This window comes from Neopsephotus bourkii, unplaced genomic scaffold (assembly GCF_033783945.1).
Source record: "Neopsephotus bourkii isolate Nb327-2 ecotype Australia unplaced genomic scaffold, CSIRO-AGI_Nbou_v1 NB_214, whole genome shotgun sequence".
Lineage (NCBI taxonomy): Eukaryota > Metazoa > Chordata > Aves > Psittaciformes > Psittacidae > Neopsephotus > Neopsephotus bourkii.
Genome location: NW_026900726.1, coordinates 243,081 through 261,520, shown reverse-complemented (window position 1 = coordinate 261,520; position 18,440 = coordinate 243,081). Strand labels below are relative to the sequence as shown.

General features: G+C 49.5%; 2 protein-coding genes across 9 annotated transcripts in view; one reads left to right on the top strand and one right to left on the bottom strand.

Annotated features, from left to right (window-relative positions):
* Window positions 1-211: 211 nt before the first annotated feature.
* Window positions 212-8,964, top strand: ADPRH (ADP-ribosylarginine hydrolase). Of its 4 annotated transcripts, none has more exons than XM_061344389.1 (4): window positions 212-294; window positions 942-1,288; window positions 6,358-6,718; window positions 7,432-8,962. In XM_061344389.1, the coding sequence occupies exons 1-4, from the start codon at window positions 221-223 to the stop codon at window positions 7,817-7,819; spliced, it is 1,170 nt and encodes a 389-aa protein (XP_061200373.1). In that variant the 5' UTR covers window positions 212-220; the 3' UTR covers window positions 7,820-8,962. The 4 variants fall into 4 exon arrangements, with proteins under 4 accessions (XP_061200373.1, XP_061200374.1, XP_061200375.1 ...); XM_061344390.1 differs by lacking the exon at window positions 212-294 and adding an exon at window positions 362-380; XM_061344391.1 differs by lacking the exon at window positions 212-294 and adding an exon at window positions 3,532-6,242 and having other exon boundaries at window positions 1,151-1,288; window positions 7,432-8,964.
* A 172-nt stretch (window positions 8,965-9,136) lies between these two features.
* The window catches only part of IGSF3 (immunoglobulin superfamily member 3), a 157,420-nt gene continuing 148,116 nt past the window's right edge, over window positions 9,137-18,440 (bottom strand). For all 5 annotated transcript variants that reach the window (XM_061344382.1, XM_061344385.1, XM_061344381.1 and 2 more), the window contains 4 exons: window positions 17,777-18,187; window positions 15,954-16,361; window positions 12,874-13,299; window positions 9,137-12,105 (listed from right to left, as the gene is read on the bottom strand). In XM_061344382.1, coding sequence (XP_061200366.1) covers window positions 11,855-12,105; window positions 12,874-13,299; window positions 15,954-16,361; window positions 17,777-18,187 — 1,496 coding nt within the window. In that variant the 3' untranslated portion in view covers window positions 9,137-11,854. The remainder of the gene's footprint in view (window positions 12,106-12,873; window positions 13,300-15,953; window positions 16,362-17,776; window positions 18,188-18,440) is intronic.

Genomic DNA, 18,440 nt, shown 5'->3' with positions numbered 1-18,440 from the left:
GCCAGACCCTCCGTCCGCGCCGACAACCTGACTGTGACCGGCGGCAGCGGGCTGCGGAGCGCCGGCTCCCACCGAAGGAGTGGCGCCCTGGGCCGAGGAGGAGCCTCCGTGGCCGGGCTGGTGGCACCGCCCCGGGCAGCCGCGGAAGGGGAGGGCCGGCCGGAGGCACCCTGGGCAGCCACCGGCCGCTTCCGCCTCCGAGGCGTGTCCTCTGCGCCGGATGGCCCCACGGAGCCTCCTGCAGCTCCCGTGGCGGGGGAGGCCCCGCCCGGCCCTGTTCCTAAGGGTAGCAGCGTAAGTACTGCTACGGCCTTTCGTGCTTCTGCTTGGGCCAAACCAAAGGGCCTCGCCGTGTGCCGCAGCGAGGCCTGAGGAGAAGCGTGGGTTGTGGGGGGATATCGCTGGAAGTACCCGCTAGGATGCCAGTTCGGCCCGTAGCCGGCCGATGAAGCAAGGCCAAGCCTTGCCCAAGGACCCGGTGCTTACTCCCTGACCGGAACTGGCCGAGCTCAGCCTCACATTATCCCGAGGGTAGGAAAGCTGCTAGGAGGTGATCTAACCTCCACGCCTGTGCTGTGGGTTGCACTCAGAGGAGCAGTGGCCATGAATACAATCATATAACCTGCACCCGTTTCTGCAGGCTTGCCCTTGCTTGTTGGTCTGTAACCCAGCTATGAGGAGCAGCGTAATCCTGGGCTGCTGCCACAACCCCAGGGAGGATAAGACCAGCTGCCCGTGGCCCAGGGCTGGGCTGCCTCACACTTAACCCACACGGTCAGAGGTCACTGGGGAGGCATTTGGGTTGAAGAAGTATGCCCTGTGAGGAAGGTGCAGACACTAGGCTGAGTATCCAGCCTGCTGGAGCTTAGCAGTGGAGGCTCATCCTCAACTGGGAGACACTGTCTTCTATCTCCCTCTCTTTTTTTTTTTTTTTTCCATAGTGTTTTCTGCATTGAGGCAGTCCTGGGGCAAAAGTTGTGTCCTAAGGTGATGGAAAAGTATGTGGCGTCGATGGTGCTGAGTGCAGTTGGTGACACGCTGGGCTACAAGAATGGGCAATGGGAGTTCTTGCAGAATGGTCCAGCCATCCACAGGGAGCTGGCGGAGATGGGGGGAATCAGCAACTTGAGCATCCAAGGTTGGAAAGTCAGTGATGATACAGTGATGCACTTGGCCACGGCTGAAGCCTTGGTAGCTGCTGGGAAAACCCCAAATTTAGCACATCTCTATTCCCTGATGGCAAAGAACTATAAGGAATGCATGAATGATATGAAGGGTAGAGCTCCAGGTAAGCCTGCTGTAATACTGCCTGTGCAGGGCTGTGTGTTCACTAATGTCTCTCCTTCTCTTGCAGCTTGGAACTGAGGCTGGCCCTGGCTTTGCTTTTGGCTGTTTATAACATTAACTGTATTTCATGAAAAGGCAGAGTTTTCCACACTCAGTATCTGTTTCAGGATGAACTAGAGAGAACAAAATAAGGCAAGCTGAAGTAGTTTGGGCTCCTCTGAACTAGATAAAAAAGATACTGTTTTGCCTACATCTACAAAACATCCTTACAGGCAAGTTTGAGGCCTGACCTTGAACTCAGGGGAAGCATGATGGCTTTTGCAGTGGGGATGTGTCTTTTATTACATTCAGAGGATGAAAAATGCAAATTCAACCATGTATAATGCACACCCTGAGATGCTTTAACAAGCAACACATAAAACCAGAGAATTAACAAAGAATTTTTTGTAATAAACTACACATAAAGTATATTTAAAGGCACAAAGATCCTTGCTTGGAATAAAAGTTATTAAACCCGAAGGATAGCTCTGCATGTCTGATTTCTGCAACAGGGTATTCAGGCCACATTTGTATTGTTTGAACTCTGTATTACCTCTCGGCACAACTGTGCCAAGTTTGGGTAACAGACAGTGGGGACTGGCAGTGTGTGGCAGTATTCAGGAAGGGCATCTTGACAGGCTGCAGTAGCCAAGCCATATACTACATATTCCTGTAGTTCCTGTTTCACCATGGCCTGCTGGCCCAACTCTTCCCCATCAGTGTGTTCATGGCCCAGCCTCTTTCTGGATGCTTCTGATAAACTGGAGCTGCTAAGGCTGGGCCTCCAATTTGAGAGGTGTAGGAAGTGTGAAGTATCCAGGAAGCTCAATTCTATGCAAAGTTTGTATGTCAAAAAGAAGTGTCCTACATGTGCCCAGAATATATTAAGAATGTTCTGGCTTGACATTAAACATGGGAAAGGTGAAATCCTGCCTTGCTCTCTTAGGGCCACTGAGCACAGTGTCACAGCTGTGCATTTCCAAGGTCAACCAGGTTGGAAACTTGAGCAGGTAAGTATTCTGCTTACCTTTCCACAGTGACCTCCTACTCTCCTGTAAAGAACTAAACTATCAGTATTCTTTAACATAGTTTCAGTTGTTGGAGTGGCCTAATTAGTAAAATATTTAGGAAGGGGAAATGATGCATGCCAAAATAGCGAGAGTCAGCAGGTTAAACTTTTAAGACTCACTGCTGTCTTAGCAAAGGAGCTTATTTTAGTTCCCCCTTGCTGATGGGGTCTGCAAAGGTGGACTAACCACAGCTGGCAGTGAGACAGCACCTGGAAACTGGTTTTGCCTCCACTATCTAAGCTTGGAGACTAAAACCTGAGATAAAAAGGAGAACCTAAGATTTCATTGTTAGTAATTAATAGAGAAGGATAATAGCACACCTGCTGCAGTCCTTCTGTGAGGAAGTGAGCTGCAGTATGCCCAAAAGCAGTTCCCATTTGGAAGTGAAGGATTTTCAAGTGAATTTGGTATGTACACTAATTTGAGTGACAATGAAAGGTCAGATTATCTAGCTAAAGATAGAAATGCAACTTCTTTAGTTTGTCCATGAACACAACCTTGTATGATCTTAGGGAAAGTAATGTGATAAAAATGGACATCTGCTGGGAATGCTCTTTCAACAGCATTCTGGAGTGCTCCTGCTGCAACCACAGGAAAGGCACTCAACTCTGAAAGCATAAATCCTGACACTTCACAGTTTAATGCCCACTGACATACTACAAAGGGAATACCTAGTCCATGTCCTGAAAAGCTGTCTGCAGTCTCTGTGCCATATTGGTCAATCCTAATGGTACAAGTTGCATGTCAATAACTTCTTTTTGGCAGTTTAGAGTACATGGATTTTAAGTGAGAATATAACCCACAGTGATGCTGCTGGGGCCAAAGCAAGTATTTACTGGGGAATTGTAGCCCTTAAGGCTGAGAATGGAAAGTTGCTGCTGCAACTTTCACCCAACAGAGATGAGATTCCCCAGAACAGTGGGGGAAAGTCATATTGCTCACCCACACGAGGGAGTCCAGACGACAGACAAAACCTGAAGCAACAAAGGGATTCCCACAATGTAATGAGTCATCAGACAGCCACGGCAGGGTCCCCAGGAGAGAGCTCATTGTCTTAATTCAGTGACAAGAAATCTCTATATCCGTTACTGCTATCTGTGATGTGCCACAGCCCCAAATTCTTTGTTCTTCGCAGGTAACAAAGCCAGTGAATTAAGTGACACAAGTATGGGCATACTTCTTTTCTCATGATACAACTGCATCTGCCTCCACAGGTCTCCAGGATACCATGTGATTCAGAAACTGCCTTTCAGTCCAAGTGTGTGGAATTACCACTATGTGGTTGTTTTAATTCACTTTTTTATGTGTATTGATTGATGAACTGTTACTGTCTGTGCTCATGAAGAGTCTAGATGAGTGGACTGGAAGCCTATTCCAGGAATAGTGACCAGTTGCACTTGAAACTTCTTCATTCACTGATTTTTGCTTGTATTTCTTCTTTCCTTAGACCAGTACCCTCCTGAGGTTACTTTTAGCTTCTTGTTGTTAGTACAAAGCATTCCTAACCAGGATTTGCTGGATTTTCAGGACATAATTTCCTGATTCAAAACCATCTGGACTGATCTCAGGGGTTGGCTGGCTGCGTGGCACTGCAAAACCAACAAGTCTCATCTACTGGGCAGGGTGTTGACAGCGGTGTCACGCCAAAGGCTGGTGTGCTGGCACAGCAAGCACGGATGACTCTGCTGCAATGGCAGGTCTGGTTCATGCCTGGGTCATGCTGTGGGGAATTCATGAGAGCTGAAGTGGCCTGACATTGTGGGCTGCGCTGATTGGCAGCCTGCTTTTTCCTGTGGGGGAGACTCGCATAGCTGTTTCCATTCTCAAAGTTGATTTTGGTCAAGAGGCTGCAGGGCAAATAGCCTGGCAGCCACAGGATCAAGCGGCTTTCTCAGTTTGAGACAGCCATTCATGGGGAGCTGGGCCACCCCTTCCCTCTGCACAGAGGCCCGTGTCCTGCTCTCATCTAGTAAATATAACAACACTGTTGGAAAAGAAAGATGCTCAACACACATAGAGCAGCATGTGACCTTATTACTGACAGCAGCCAGCCATTATTTCTTTCAGCCTATGTTCAGAAGCCAGTCTTCAAGCTGTGTTTGGATATGAAGGTATTTCAGTTACAAGGGTGCTGTAAATGCTATGTGCATGTCCAATAGGCTGCCATATACTAAATCCTACTGCAAAGCATACACATGAAAGTGCAAAGTGAAGAGCTCTGCAGAGTACTTGTTGCAGTACCTACCTGTGATTAGCAAGGTCCCAGATCACGGTGATCAAATCGCACCAAAGGTAATTGAATTGTAGAGTTAGGTGAAGTTTCCTGACCAGGCTTCTTCCTTGCTTCTATTTTGTTTAGTTTGACTGTCAAAGTAACAGAGCACCCTCAAGTTTATCAGCTACATATCCCAGCAAAGTGTAGGAACAATGGTCTAATTTTGGGTGTGAGAGCATGCCAACTGTTGCTGTTACCCTATGTATCTGAGAGAGGACTGGGCAAGTTGGGGTTGGGTGAAGACTAATTTTTTGAGTCCTACTTTTGCCATTGTCCAGTACATTAAAGGTTAAATGCAGCTGCTTGAAACCTGCCCTTCATTTAGCTTCATCTGGAAGAGCAGCATTTCAGATTTGGCCAAGAAGAGAAGACTAGAAGAAAAAGGCAAGGTAGAAGACAAAGATAATTTAATGTTTCAAACCTGCTTCCTCTTCCTTGCACACAAGCATTTGGGCTTAGCTCTCAGAACATGTTTTGAAGTCTTGGCTGGGGAAGCTGGCTGGCTTCCCACCAGAAGAGAGGCAAAATTGGACTAGGGTATGAGCTTGGAGCAGGAGAAAACTGAGGAAGGGGGATAAAGTACAATCCTGAATACCATGGAGCATGAAAAGTTATTTTTTGTAGTGAAAAAATAAGGGGGGAATTTAGGGAAATTGTCAAATGGCAGTTTAAAACAAAAGGAAGTGCTTTGCATAACCGAATCATGGCATTGGTTACCATGGGATGTTGAAGGAGTCTGAAGGCATACATGGGTTCGAGCTGAGGAGGCTGTTTCCTGGTGGCTGGGTACATCATGAGTTGAACACACCACTTTGGCTCTGTCTTATGACTCAAGCATGCTTGTACTCCTGTATCTGCTGGAAGCCAGGTGGGTCTTCTTGGGAGAACGTTGTATTTGCCTCATTTTTTAGGGTGTTTCCATAGTTATCGGTTAGTGACTGTGAAGACAGGCTAGTTGGCTGGACAAACCTTTGGTCTCACCTAGTACAGTTGTTCTTCAGCTTATTGAAGAGGAGTACAGTAAAGCCAGTTATGCAGACCATGTTGCAGTGAGAAGTAATACATTCATGACTCTCTGACAACCTTAAACTGCAGCAAGGGAGAGCTGGAAAACACTTCCAGTGTTTCCCAGTGGGAAAGATGCCTGGGAGCTTGTGGGGTCTCTGCCTTTAAAAGGTCCAGTAAAGAGGCTGAACAACTAAAAAAGCAGAGGTACTTAGCCCTGCCTCAGTTCAGGGATCCTCCAGACCTCCTTTCTGTTTCTATTTATATCTATCTAGGTATTTAGATGTATGTGTACATAATATACCTAATATATATAGTATGTATTATATATAGCATGTATTAATATATATAGTATTTATAGAGAAGTTATTAAACAACATGATATGTAAATAAAATTAATGTAAATAAATCAGCAGTGGACTTGTTTCTTACCCCCTAATTATTTTCATGAACAGGAATTACCAAGTCTGCTTGAGTATATGCTTGGTGCCCTGGCAATTTAAGGCAGGATACGTGTGAGTAGATAACTGATGGTTTTAAAGGGAAGCTCAAATCCCTTATGCAGAGTAATGCTCCTTCTCCACTACCTAGCCTGTCTTCCCTCAGTTCCCAAGCTACATGACCCTGTCACTTACTGATGCATGTTTGTTTTCTTTCTTGGGCTGTGTCCTCCCTGTCCAGGTGCCATGAGTATGGTGAATGCGCTGAAGCTGGATCCGGAGCAGCCGGATGGCTGGAGGACCCTGTTCAGCCCCCATGCAGGAGGCTGCGGGGCTGCCATGCGCGCCATGTGCATCGGGCTACGTTTCTGCCACACCAGTGAGCTGGACACCCTGGTGCAAGTCAGCATCGAGAGCGGCCGAATGACCCACCACCATCCTACTGGCTACCTGGGGTCACTGGCTTCAGCCCTCTTCACAGCCCTTGCAGTGAATGACGTGCCCCCCCTGGCCTGGGGGAAGCAGCTGCTGGAGGTGCTGCCAAAGGCAAAAGCCTACGTGCGGGACACTGGCTTCTTTGTGGAGGAGAACATGGGGCAATGGTGAGCTGTGCTTCCAGCACCGGGCTTTGCTAAAACTAGAATAAACCTCATGTATGAGAGGGTGAGCTCTGCTTATACTTAAGTTTCAGTAACCACATACAGAAAAGTCCCAGAGCAGCTCATGCCCGCTGTGGGACTGAATAGATTCAGAGTACCTCTAGCTTAATTTAAAACAAAACCGAGCACGTTGTGTTTGGGTCATGCAGTTGTGCCATTTTTTGGATCCAGTATGAGGTAGCTGAATTTGTCACCTCAAGCAACCATGACCTGATGAAAGATGGAAGCAGGGGAAGAGCACTACGCTTTAGGACTGAGCCCAGTTTGAAAATCATAACCAAATTTGGTTGCAGATTCAGGGGGGCTTTGTATGCAGGAGCACACACAGGCAAGGGCAGAGGTACTCTGGATCTCAGAGGATGACTCAGTTTTCACTCTGAGCCTTTGAATCCCATGCAACACGACAACAGCAGATGCTGGGTTGCTTTCTCCCATGTAGCTGGAAGGAGGGGAAATCTAACTCACTGAAACATGTCCCTGGGCCTCTTACTGGAAATCATGACCCTAGTCTGACAAATGGGGGGATACCTACCATTTGCTGAGCCATTGCTCCGGGCTCTTGATGCGGTACGTTTTCAGCTGGTGCCAAGCAGGGAGCTGAGGTACATGCTTCTGCCGTCAGATGTCTCTTACAGCCCATCCATCCTGTTTTGCAGGCATTATTTTGAAGAGCAGTGGGAAAAATACCTGGCAGAGAGAGGCATAGCAGATGGGATCTCGCCACCCACCTTCCCCCCAAGGTATGGCGTGGAAGAGAGAGACTCCTTCTACACCTCCCTCAGCTATGATGGCTGGGGGGGCAGCAGTGGGCACGATGCCCCTATGATCGCTTACGATGCGGTGCTGGGCGCAGGGGACTCGTGGGCAGAGCTGGCTCACCGGGCCTTCTTCCATGGTGGGGACAGCGACTCCACTGCTGCCATTGCGGCCTGCTGGTGGGGTGCCATGCATGGCTTCCAGGGTGTCAATGACTCCCTCTATGCCCAACTTGAGTACAGAGACCGCCTAGAACAGGTGGCCAAGGCCTTGTACCACCTCACCTAGATGGGGGCAGCAGGGCCCCCAGGGGTGTGCTTACCTCACAGCCAGCCTCCGCTCACTCAAGGTTTAGCAAACTCCATTTGCAAACCTCTTGGGTTAAAGCACAGGAGTGTCAGCTAGAGTCAGGTCTGCTTTTTTTGTGTGCATGTTGGCCTCAATGGGGGTCTGTTTTGGAGCTAGCAGCTTGGGGATGGTGGGTAGGGGAAGCACTTACAAGGTGGTTTGATGGGAGCAGCCAAGCCCTGAGACATCCCTCCTCCACTGCATGGTGGCTGCACATTGCCTGGCCCTCAAGGGGAGCAGGGACACGCACTGCAGCCATGCCTCAGCAGCAAAACCCGTTCAGGCTGCCCCAGACCAGGGTCCTGCCCATATGAGCATGCTTGAGAGAGTCAGGGATGCACACCTGACTGCAGGGAGTGTACATGGGCTGCAGATGCCTCCCAGCAAGCCTAAGCTAGCCCAAGCTCCCTGCCTGGTACTATCACCAGGGAGTGCTGGGGACACCACTTGCCATCTAGCACTGAGACTATAGCAGATGCAGCCCAAGACAACCTGCTGGAGGGGTGCAAGGGGAGCAGGCAAACAGCCAGTTGTGCCTGGAGACAGCAGCTCTCTCATACAATTATTTTAGCAGATTTTTTTGTTTTAAATGAATGTGGGGAAAAATCCCAAACCCAACCTCACAGCTGTGTCAGCAGTGCATTTTGCACAATGTCACAACACTTCTACTATACAGGTGAGAATGTATCAAACTATTTCCCTACTTCAGTTAGCGTCGGAGTTCAAGACTACTAACCAAACCTTTCATCAAGGTAAAAGTGGGTAATGAAAATGAACAGGTTGTGCTTTACATCAACTTAAGCAGCTTCTGTAGTGAGCAATATTCTTCTGTTTACATCAAGGTTACTAAAGATTATTTGCTTAGTGTTTGCTATGGATAATTCCATAAAAAAAAAAGTTTTTTCTTCAAATCCAGACCAAAGTACTTCCTGTTTTCAGAGCAATTTAAAAAACGGTGTATCCCATTCAATAAACAGACCTGACGTGCCTTGGTTAAATGTTACATTCTGTTATGGGATGAATTAAGGGATGGGAGGGAGAAGCATGAAGAGCCAGAGGGTGTAAGGTGTCTGCAGGCTCCAGCATGCAAGAAACGAGATGCACTACCAGGGCGGGAGAAGAGTTAATGCATCAGGGAATGGGTGGTGGGAAAGGGAGAGGCTGCCTGAAAGGAGGTGTTCAGCACACCTTTATGCAGGGAGTGTGCATAAAGGCATAATGAAAGCCCAAATCTGATAAAAACCAGCAGCAATAGGATTCACAATTTCAGCACAGTTTACTACAGCTCTCCGGTGTGTTGTATAAAACATGTTTTAGTGCAACATAGTACAAAGTTTTTGTTAAACGTCTGTTTTCTTAAAAAAAATCCCAAATATTTTTCCACATCATGCATGGATAGAGGATCTCTCTTCTTGGCTTTGTTACAGGAAGTTACAGCAGAGAGAGTGGTTTGAAAAGCTTCATGTTAAAACTCGTTACAGGAAGAGTCTGCCTTATAAAAACAGAAGTTTGAGACTGGGCAGCATCTGCCAGAGCAATGGGGAAACGCCACCAGCAAGGTACATTCAGGGATCACCTGGAAGCCCAGGAAAGCCTGGGCTCGGTGCAGGAACCTCAGGGCTGGGAAGGGACCCAATCCAGCCAGGGGCACAGGACCATGGAGAGCTCTCCAGGAGAGCCCTGCTCCAGGGCAGACAAGCTGACAAGGAGCATGGCTTGGATGCAGCACAGTGCTCTCCCAGGGAAGAACAGATCCTGCTGACTTTATTTTCTCTTCTTCCTTCCTTTAAAGCTGAAGTGAATTGCAGTTCCTGCCCCGGAGCATTAGGTACAGGAGACACTACATTTACAAACAATACCCACTGGCTTCAGCTGCTGCTCTTCCCTCCTTGGTTCTTCATTTCCATTTACTTCTCATCCCACCCCTCTCTTTGCAGATGTCATAACCAGAAAGGGAAGACAAGTGTGCAGGTGTGTGATACGTGTGTATATATATATAGGAGCGTGATACTATGCATATGCTGGGGTCAGTAAGCAGTTACATCTCGAGGAGGCAGACTTTTCAGAGGGATGAGTGAAATTTGGGCTTCCCAGTGGAAGAAGAAACCAATGTTCTACTGGAAGAGCAGAGGTGGCTGACTTCAAATGCCCTAGCATGGAAGAGTCCACTGCCACGAGTCCTCTCCCAGCTGGAAGAGAGGATATGCGCTGCAGATTTTCCACCTGAGGCTTCACCACCTCTGAAACATCAAGGCATCAGGGTCTAACCAGCTAGTGCTACAGAGCATCTGCTGAGGTCCTCGTCTCTTCACAAAGAGCAGTCCAACACTCCTGAAGAGGACAATGGCTGTGGGTATGGCACCTCTCACATGTGAGGTGTAGGGAGTCTTGTGGCTGTGCCCAACCATCCCGGTTGGCTTCAGCCATGCTGCAAAATACAAATGGCTGGATTTGCCAGGAAGACATCGAGGAAGACAACAAAAGGCCATTTTTGGCAAACATTTTCTTCCGCCAGACATAACACTTGGGGTGTGTATACGGGAGGAGGCGGATTCCCTCACAGGACATGGCAGGGGTCCTTGGCATTAAAGGGTACACGGAAGCTCAGGTGCCCCATGTGGTAAGAGCCCTGGTTTGGTTCGTGAGAGCCATATCTTTCACAGAAAGAACAGCATTTCCTGCCACAGTGACTGCCTACAAGAGCAGATGACTGCCAGGATGGGGAGCTGATGGAGAAATGGTTTCTCCTTCTCAAGCGCCAGAAACTCAAAACGGCAGATGCATGTGCACACACAGGGAAGATTTCTCTCGGCCCAAGGGGACAAGCAAGCCCCCAGGGTGCCAGTGTGGTGCAGGCTCCTCACCCTGTCCAGACTCACACCAGAAAGCAGTGCAAGCCACAGGGAAACTCATGACACATGGTGGTTAACTGCATGTCCTTGCTGCACAGCATGGCTGCAACTGGGCTCCTTGGCTGGAGGGGCTGTGAACCCAACCTGTGGAGCTTCTCCCTTCCCCCTTCCTAGAGGAGTCATTACTTTGGTCATATTGAAGTCTTCAGAGACTGGATCCAGCCACTCATCCCCAGGCAACTGGGGCACAGGGGGGACCCACCTCGTCAGAGGTTGCAGCATGGACAGCAGGGAGGAGCACAACTCTGGTAAGCTGGACTGTACAAGGACCTTCTTTGCTACCAACAAAGTCAGAGCTTTCAGGTGTCCTCCTTCCATCCCTCCCTTCAGTTCCCGGGAACAAACTAAATTGATTTTGTCCTGATCACTAATGTGCTCAATATTCAGTCTCTCCAAGACCTTGAAACACTCCAAAAGGTGAATTGCTCCCTCCTGAGAGAACAGTAGATGGAGGCAAGAAGATGCTGAGACTACAGCCAGTGTCTGAGATGGACATCTTGATAGCTCAGCTAACCCCTCTGTAGGTGGACCTGGCTTTATCTATTTTAGAAGGAGGAGCTAGCTCAGCACACCTTGGGAAAAGACCTTCTTCACCGTGGCACCGAGTCTGAGGAGGAAAACCAGGCTGTTTTGGAAAACATATACATTTACTTCCAAAGAGGTGGTTCCAGGACCAAATGCCCCCTTGGAACTCCTCACTGTGTGGAAGGCAGGGGAAGCCTACAGTTCCTTCAGTGACCAAAAAAGAAGTAACAAAATAGTAACGGCCAAAAAGACAGCAACTGATGGGAACAAAATTAATCCGAGAGGAACATCTGCTATGTACATCAAGAGCAGCGACTCTGTCCATCAGGATGAGGCGGCATGTTCTCCACCAGTGCTGGAGGAAGCCTTGGACCTTCCCATCCCTGCTGGCTGGGTGCTCCACAGAGCTCAGCCTCCACGTCAGAGCACAGACACTGAAACAAATGAAACAAGAACAACAAAATCCACTCTGTTCCTCAGGGCTCCCAGTGTGTCTCTGCTTCTCTCTCTGCTTGTCCTCCTGGGTGCCTCTGCCTGTTTAATCCATGGTTCCTGGGTGGATACTGAGGACTGGTGGTTCTAGGCAGGTGGGAGAGTAGTTGAGGTGAGGCTCTTTGATCCACAGCAAGGGGACCCCATTCTTGCCCTCAGAGTTCTTGCTAGAGTTCCGGCTCTTGAACCGTACCAGGAGGATGGTGATGATCAAGATGCCAAAGATGGGGAAGGGGTAGAAGAACACAAAGTAGAAGAGGGCGTCATTGGAGCAGATGACAGACTGCAGGCTGGAGCCTGGAAAGAGACACATGATGGTCACATTTCATGGCTGCTCTGCAACACAGTGCCTAAAAACTTCTTTAGATACAAAAAACCCAGACATTAATATGTGTCAATGGAGGAGGTGGGGCTCTGAGAAAAATACCAATATTGCAGAACAGAGTAGCAGAAGAAAGTTGTTGCAGGGCATGTTTTGGCTTTATCCCCACCATGAGTTTCGTAAGTGCTAGAGAAGAGTCCTCCCTGGTGCAGATTTTATGATATCTTACAAAGCAGGGAGCCTTGCAAATCACAGATTCCCTCAGTGGCTGTACACAGACAGAGGCAGCACCCCAGGGTATGTCCCTTAAGGGCCCATGAAACTCCCATCACCTCAGTTATCTCTGGGGCCTCTAAACCATCCAATGGCTTCAGGAGTTGCTGGGAGAAACCCTTTGTGCCACAGCCTGCACCTCTGTGCACAGCCAAGCCAAACTCCAGGGTGTTTCCCACAGGGAAGGGTTAAACCCCGGGGGGGACAATGTCTGTCCCCATTGACTCCAGACACACCAGGTGGTGTTGTGGGGTGGGCAGCCCCAGCACAGAGCCAAGTGTAGTGCTTAATCCAAGAAAGACCTGGGCTATAAGACGTCAACCTAGTTGGAAAAGCACTGGCACCACAGACTTGCCCTGGTGCAGGTGAGACCCAGGCCCATTCATTCCTTGGACTTTTTATCTTGGTTGAACCAAAGATGCAGGAGATGCCAGGGACATGCCCCCAAGAGGGCCATCACCTCTTCTCACCTGCATCCTGCACATGAACAGCAACTGTGCTTGACTCCTCCTCTGCCAGCCGGTACCACACGCCGCTGGGGTCCGCCAGCCATTCCTCCACACGGCACGAGTAGTTCCCTGTGTCAGCTCCGCTGGCCTGCAGCACTGTCAGCCGGAAAAGCACCGCCGAGAGCCTCTGGAAGCGCAGGCGCCCCTCCCAGCGACTGGCCTCAGTGCTGAAGATGGCATCGGGGCCCACGGTCAGCACTGCTTCCCTCTCCTGCTCCTCGTCCTCCTCCATCTGGCCACTGGCCTCTTTAGCCTGCATGTTGTACCATGTCACGGCAAAATGGGACTCTGGGCTGGAGCGGGACAGGATACTGCAGTCCAGTGGGAAGGATTCCTTCTCCTGCACCGTGAGGTTAGCAGTAGCTGTTTCCACCTGCAAGGTGGGATCTGAGATAAGGGGAGATGTGAGCACTGAGTATCGTCAAAGCCACCTTTGCCCCACTGCAATCTGACTGTTACAACTCTGCTATGTACTGAGCACAGTCTAAAAAATATCCAAAGGCTTGACGCAGCCTGCCAGGTCCCACAGGTACCTCTGTGGTCAACCCCAGGTGCAGCATCCTCACCTTGCCACACGCCGCCTGGCGCAGGGTCAAACAGGAGCTGTCTGTGAGCACTACACTGCTGCCCTGCTCACACAGACCCTGGCACCAACTAATGGGTGTGCACGTGAGAGGAGAAAGCTGATGCAGCTTACCCAGACGTGCTACTAGAACATGCCAGGAAACACTGAGTTTGGTGCTTGTGCTGAGGAGCAATGTACTACTCCTCCCCAGCTACTGACGCAAAAAGCACTGAACTCCATGCCTATGTTTTATTTCTTTGAGAGCGCTCAAAGGTCTTGAAAATCAGTATAACAGAAGAGGGGAGGATTTTCTCTAGCAATTTGGGAAGTTATTTAGGTAACATCTCCATGGAGATATACCCAGGACACAGTGGGGACACTTCTAAAAGTCTCATTTTCTTGGGTCTTCTTTATTTGTTCTAGTGCTTGCTGCATGGCTAAAGAGATGTTTTTACCTCACTGAGATAAAGCGGACAGATCCAAGATGGGTTGATTAAACACTGACTTCAAAAGCAATTAACATTTGGTTTAGTCATCTTGCCAGGGAACACACATATACTCCAGGGATCACAATCTGTCCAGATCTAAGCTTCCATTTAAGGATTAAAAAGCCCTTTCCAATGTAAGAGCTGAGCAGGAAGGGCAAGCTGATATCCCACTATAGAGAGCTTTCTCCTTCAGTGAAGATAGCTAGGCAAACCCTAGTGCAGCCCCTGGGTGTCCCTGCAGGAGGGGGATGCTGTCCCCCAGCTCTCATCAGCCACAGGGCTTCTCATTATAGCATCTGCCCAACACGTTTTAAATGGTCCTGTAAGAACTTTCAAGGCCAGAGCCTTTTAGGCCTTAGGCAACACATGTGTTTTCAGTTCACAGCTTCCCCAGGAAGACTCCTGAGCAGAAACGGGACTACTGAGGAAAATGGGAGGAAGGGAAGGAAATGGCTTGTCAAAACCAACACAAAGCCTCCCCACCTCTGCAGGTTAAGCAGAAACAGAACTGCTGTCTGAAGGTGCCAAGAGGTTCTTTTGTCCTCTCTTTGCTCACGATTATAGTCCTGAAAAATGAGCATGGACATCCTTACTAATGAGACATGAGTCACAAGCAAGTTTAGTCATTTTGTTAAGTACTGGCTGCTATGAAAGAAAAACAAACAACAACAAAGCATTTTTAGCGAAAAAATTGTCTTGAATTATCCCTCTCTTCTTCCCACTCCACATCCTTCCGCAATTCTAGATGAGCCTCAAGGATTTCCCCTGCTGTTCATTCTCCCTCCATCAGGGCTGGCAATTCTCAGCCTGGATGAAGAGCTGCACTTAACAGCCATGTGGGCACTCGGGATGCAGGGATTACCTGGGGAGGCCTCATCCTCTGCTTAAGCCATCTAGGCCAGCAAAGTTTTCCAAGCAAGGACCTGACAGAAGAGAGCTGTGCTGTCCTGAGTTCCTCCTCTGCAGTAAAAATCTCCTCTGCCATAAATGACCACAGACACCTTTCCAGAATCTTACCCTTTTGCCAGCTCCACTGCAGAGTCACCTCACTGGAATGGGCAGGCATAAAACACCACAGCAGAACTTGCAGAGTGGTTGTTTTACATGCTAGAAAATACCCAGCAAATGAGGACCATAACTGTTACTTAACCTACAGCCTTTAAAACATTTAATCTTGAGTAATATGTCTCAAAACCTAGGGAATCCCTATTTTCCAAGGTAAACTGTCCTTGCAGCTTATCTGTTGTTAGAACAGACTACTTCTGTAGCACTTTTTTCTCCACTAGATACTACCAAGAACAAGAAGCATCTGGATCCTTGATGCCTGCCTGTGTCTGTGCATAGCCGAAATGGTGGCGTTAGGTAGCAGGATCCACCTGAACCACTATCACTCGCAAGAGGGTAATCAGGAAGCCCTCAAGTACTCTTGTCCATATAGAAGCAGGTTCCTCATAGCCAACTCCTGCCCCATCAAGAAGCCCAAATCCTCATCCCAACCGACAGACAAACCCTTGGAGCTGCAAAGCCCACATCTGCTTCTTCACCCACAGAACAGGGAGCAGCAGCTGGACACCAGCAAGAGTACTGATCTCCTCTGCTACTCTCTTTTCATGCCAGGAACCTTGCCGCTGAGGCACATGACTGGGAAACACAGATAGCTTCCCCCATCTCACTATCAAAATGTGAGTAAAATTGAAGCATATCCTACCAAAATCTGCTAAAAGTGCTGTGAAAACAATACATTTGTAGATGCAGTGGTGACAAAATCCCAAGCCCATCTAGCTGTTTGCAGGGCTTGCTCTATGCTCCTCCCACAGAAACAAGAGGGCCCCCAAGAAGACATGCAAGAAATTATCAGCATGGCCAGTAGCTCCCTGGTCCTCCCCTCTGCCCAGACCTGCTGTCAGTGACAGACAGATGGTGACTTGTGTGTTTGACCCAAGATGGCAGAGTGCTGCTCAAAGCTGTTGGCATGAGATCCTCCTCACCTGGCTGCTTGACGGTGAGAGTGATGAGTCCGGAGAGGTCCTCTGCCCGCTTGTACCAGTGGTCACTGGGGTCGAGGAGCCACTCCTCCACGCGGCAGTCATAGGCTCCACTGTCCCGCACAGTGGCATTTTGGATGGAGAGGAGGTAGAGACCCGGGGATGGGCTCTCCAGGTGCAGCCGGCTCCGCAGGTTGCCCAATGCCGCTAGGTCCCCATAGCGCAGGATGCCCTGCCGGCTCAGCCGGGCCACCACCTCCTTCTCCGGGTGGCCTGGCTGCCACATGTACCACTCCACTGAGAGCTGGGATGAGGGGCTGGTCCGGTTGCTGACTACGCACTCCAGGGTCACCCACTGGTTCTCCAGCACCCTGATGTTCTTGTGGGTCTGGTTCACCTGCAGGCGGTTATCTGTGGGAAAAGGCCATGAGAAATCCAAGGTGACTCAGGGCTGCAAAGGGTCCTTTGTCTCCCCGCAAGCACTTCTTGCATGGCCATAGTCCTGGAGTGTGATGAAAGAAATGAGGAAGGGGAGGAAAAAAAAAATCCATGGGGAAAAAATCCCCAAAACCAAACATAAGAAGAAGAAGAGAAAATGGAATTTGTGTTTTTTAGGGTCTTCTGAAAATCTCAGGCTAACCACCAACAATGCCTCATTCAGCACAAGGAACTGGAAACCCACAATCTCCCAGTAACACCTGGGGGGTCCTAAGTGCAGACACCTTGTGAAGAGAGGTCACACCTCAAGTCTTTTCTCACCCTCCTCCTGAGGCAGGGCAGTAGCCTGGTCCCACCCCAACCAGTAAGCCCTCCTGTTGTGGGAAAACAGAAATAAACAAGTCAGAGGGTGGGTGGCTCATTATAGGGAACCATCACTGCAAAATGAGAAGTGGCAGCCGGGCAAAGTCAGACATGGTGTTCTGCTGTCTTGGGAATTTCCCTGATTTTCACTCCACAATTTCATTGATACATGGAGGGTAGAGGGTGGGTGACTGCAATCAGCTCTTTTATGGAAAATGATATGTCATCCATAACTCCTTCATGACTTCTTTCCACGGGCAGTCTGGACTTCCCTGGTACAGCCTCTGCAGCGACCCACACTGGACTTCCCAGGTGATGCAAAGGAGGGGACAGATCACAGATCCCTCCTCCCTAACAACTCCACAGCCATCTCACAGAAATGAGGAGCTGGGACCAGCAGTGAGCAGCTCTGTCCTCAGCTTTGTGGGGGCTTGTGGGAACTAAAAATGCTCCTCTGTCAGCCCACCTTTAGCAGTGATGTCCACTGTCAAGGAAAACACTAGCAGAGCAGATTTCTCCTTTCCTGGCAGCCAGCTCCCCACCTCATTAAACTCGTTAAGTCACATGTCACGTGCACAGCACACAGGAAAAAGAGAGAAGGCTCCCTGAGCCTGACAGGATACATGCACGGAGTAAAATTAAACTGTGTGCAAAGCATAAAATGCTTTCCAGGCAGGCACATGCCAGTTCTCTCTCACTATGTTGCTAGTCGGCACTCTTGCTACATGATGCTCTTGAGAGCCAGAAACCTGGCTGGACACAGCAGCCCTCTAGATCATGGGGGATGGCCAACCCTGATGCGGGGACACTCAAATGCATGCCAACCCAGCCTAAATGGAGAAGGGGCTCATCAAAGGGGGAAAACATCCCTCTTTGTGCAGGGATTATGCAGGCATGAGGATGCAAGGAGGGAGTGACAAGGCTGTAGTGGGAAGAAATGCAGAGCGTCCCTGTTGCCCCAGAAAAGCTTGTCAAGCTCATGACCCCTGCACAACAGCCAGTGCCAAGAGGACCCCACGTGGTACCTGGCTGCTTGACGGTGACCTCTGTCCGCCCCGACACCTCCTCTGCCAGCTTGTACCAGGCATGGTTGGGACTGAGCAGCCACTCTTCCACGTGGCAGTAGTAGCTGCCGCTGTCTCGGACCTCTGCCCGCTGCACCGTCAGGCTGAAGAGCCCTCCTGACGCCGAGCGCTCAAACTGCAGCCGGCCCCGCAGCCCCTCCTCCTCTGCATAGGTGCCATACTCAAAGGTTGAGCTATGGGTGGTCTTCAGGATGAGCTTGCCATCGGCATCGGAAGGCTTATGGACATACCACAGCACAGCAAAGTGTGAGTCAGGGCTGGTCTGGGACTTCACTGAGCAGTTGAGCAGGATGGGACGGTTCTCCACCAGAGTGATGCTCCGCTTTGACTTGCTCACCTGCAGCTTGGTCACTGCAAGCGAAGAACAGGGAAGGATCAGGAAAGGTGGGTCATTAACATGGAAAAGAAACTGAATTGGTCTGGGGAAGACCACAGAGCCCTGCCCCAACTACAGGCATGGCAGCTCTTGCTTGTGTCTTACCTGTACCTTTGAGACAATGTTCTACCAAATCTCTCTTATTTCATCCTGGCTCTGTTTGTAGATGCTCCCACTATGTCCTTAAGCAAGAGGTTGCTTTTTCACAGTTTGCCATTTAAAAGACTC

Excerpts from the sequence above, each read along its gene's own strand:
- ADPRH (XM_061344389.1), top strand. The coding sequence starts at position 221 with ATGGCCCCACGGAGCCTCCTGCAGCTCCCGTGGCGGGGGAGGCCCCGC. Across the intron at positions 295-941 it reads CTGTTCCTAAGGGTAGCAGC|TGTTTTCTGCATTGAGGCAG; the intron begins GTAAGTACTGCT and ends TTTTTTCCATAG. Across the intron at positions 6,719-7,431 it reads GAGGAGAACATGGGGCAATG|GCATTATTTTGAAGAGCAGT; the intron begins GTGAGCTGTGCT and ends CCTGTTTTGCAG.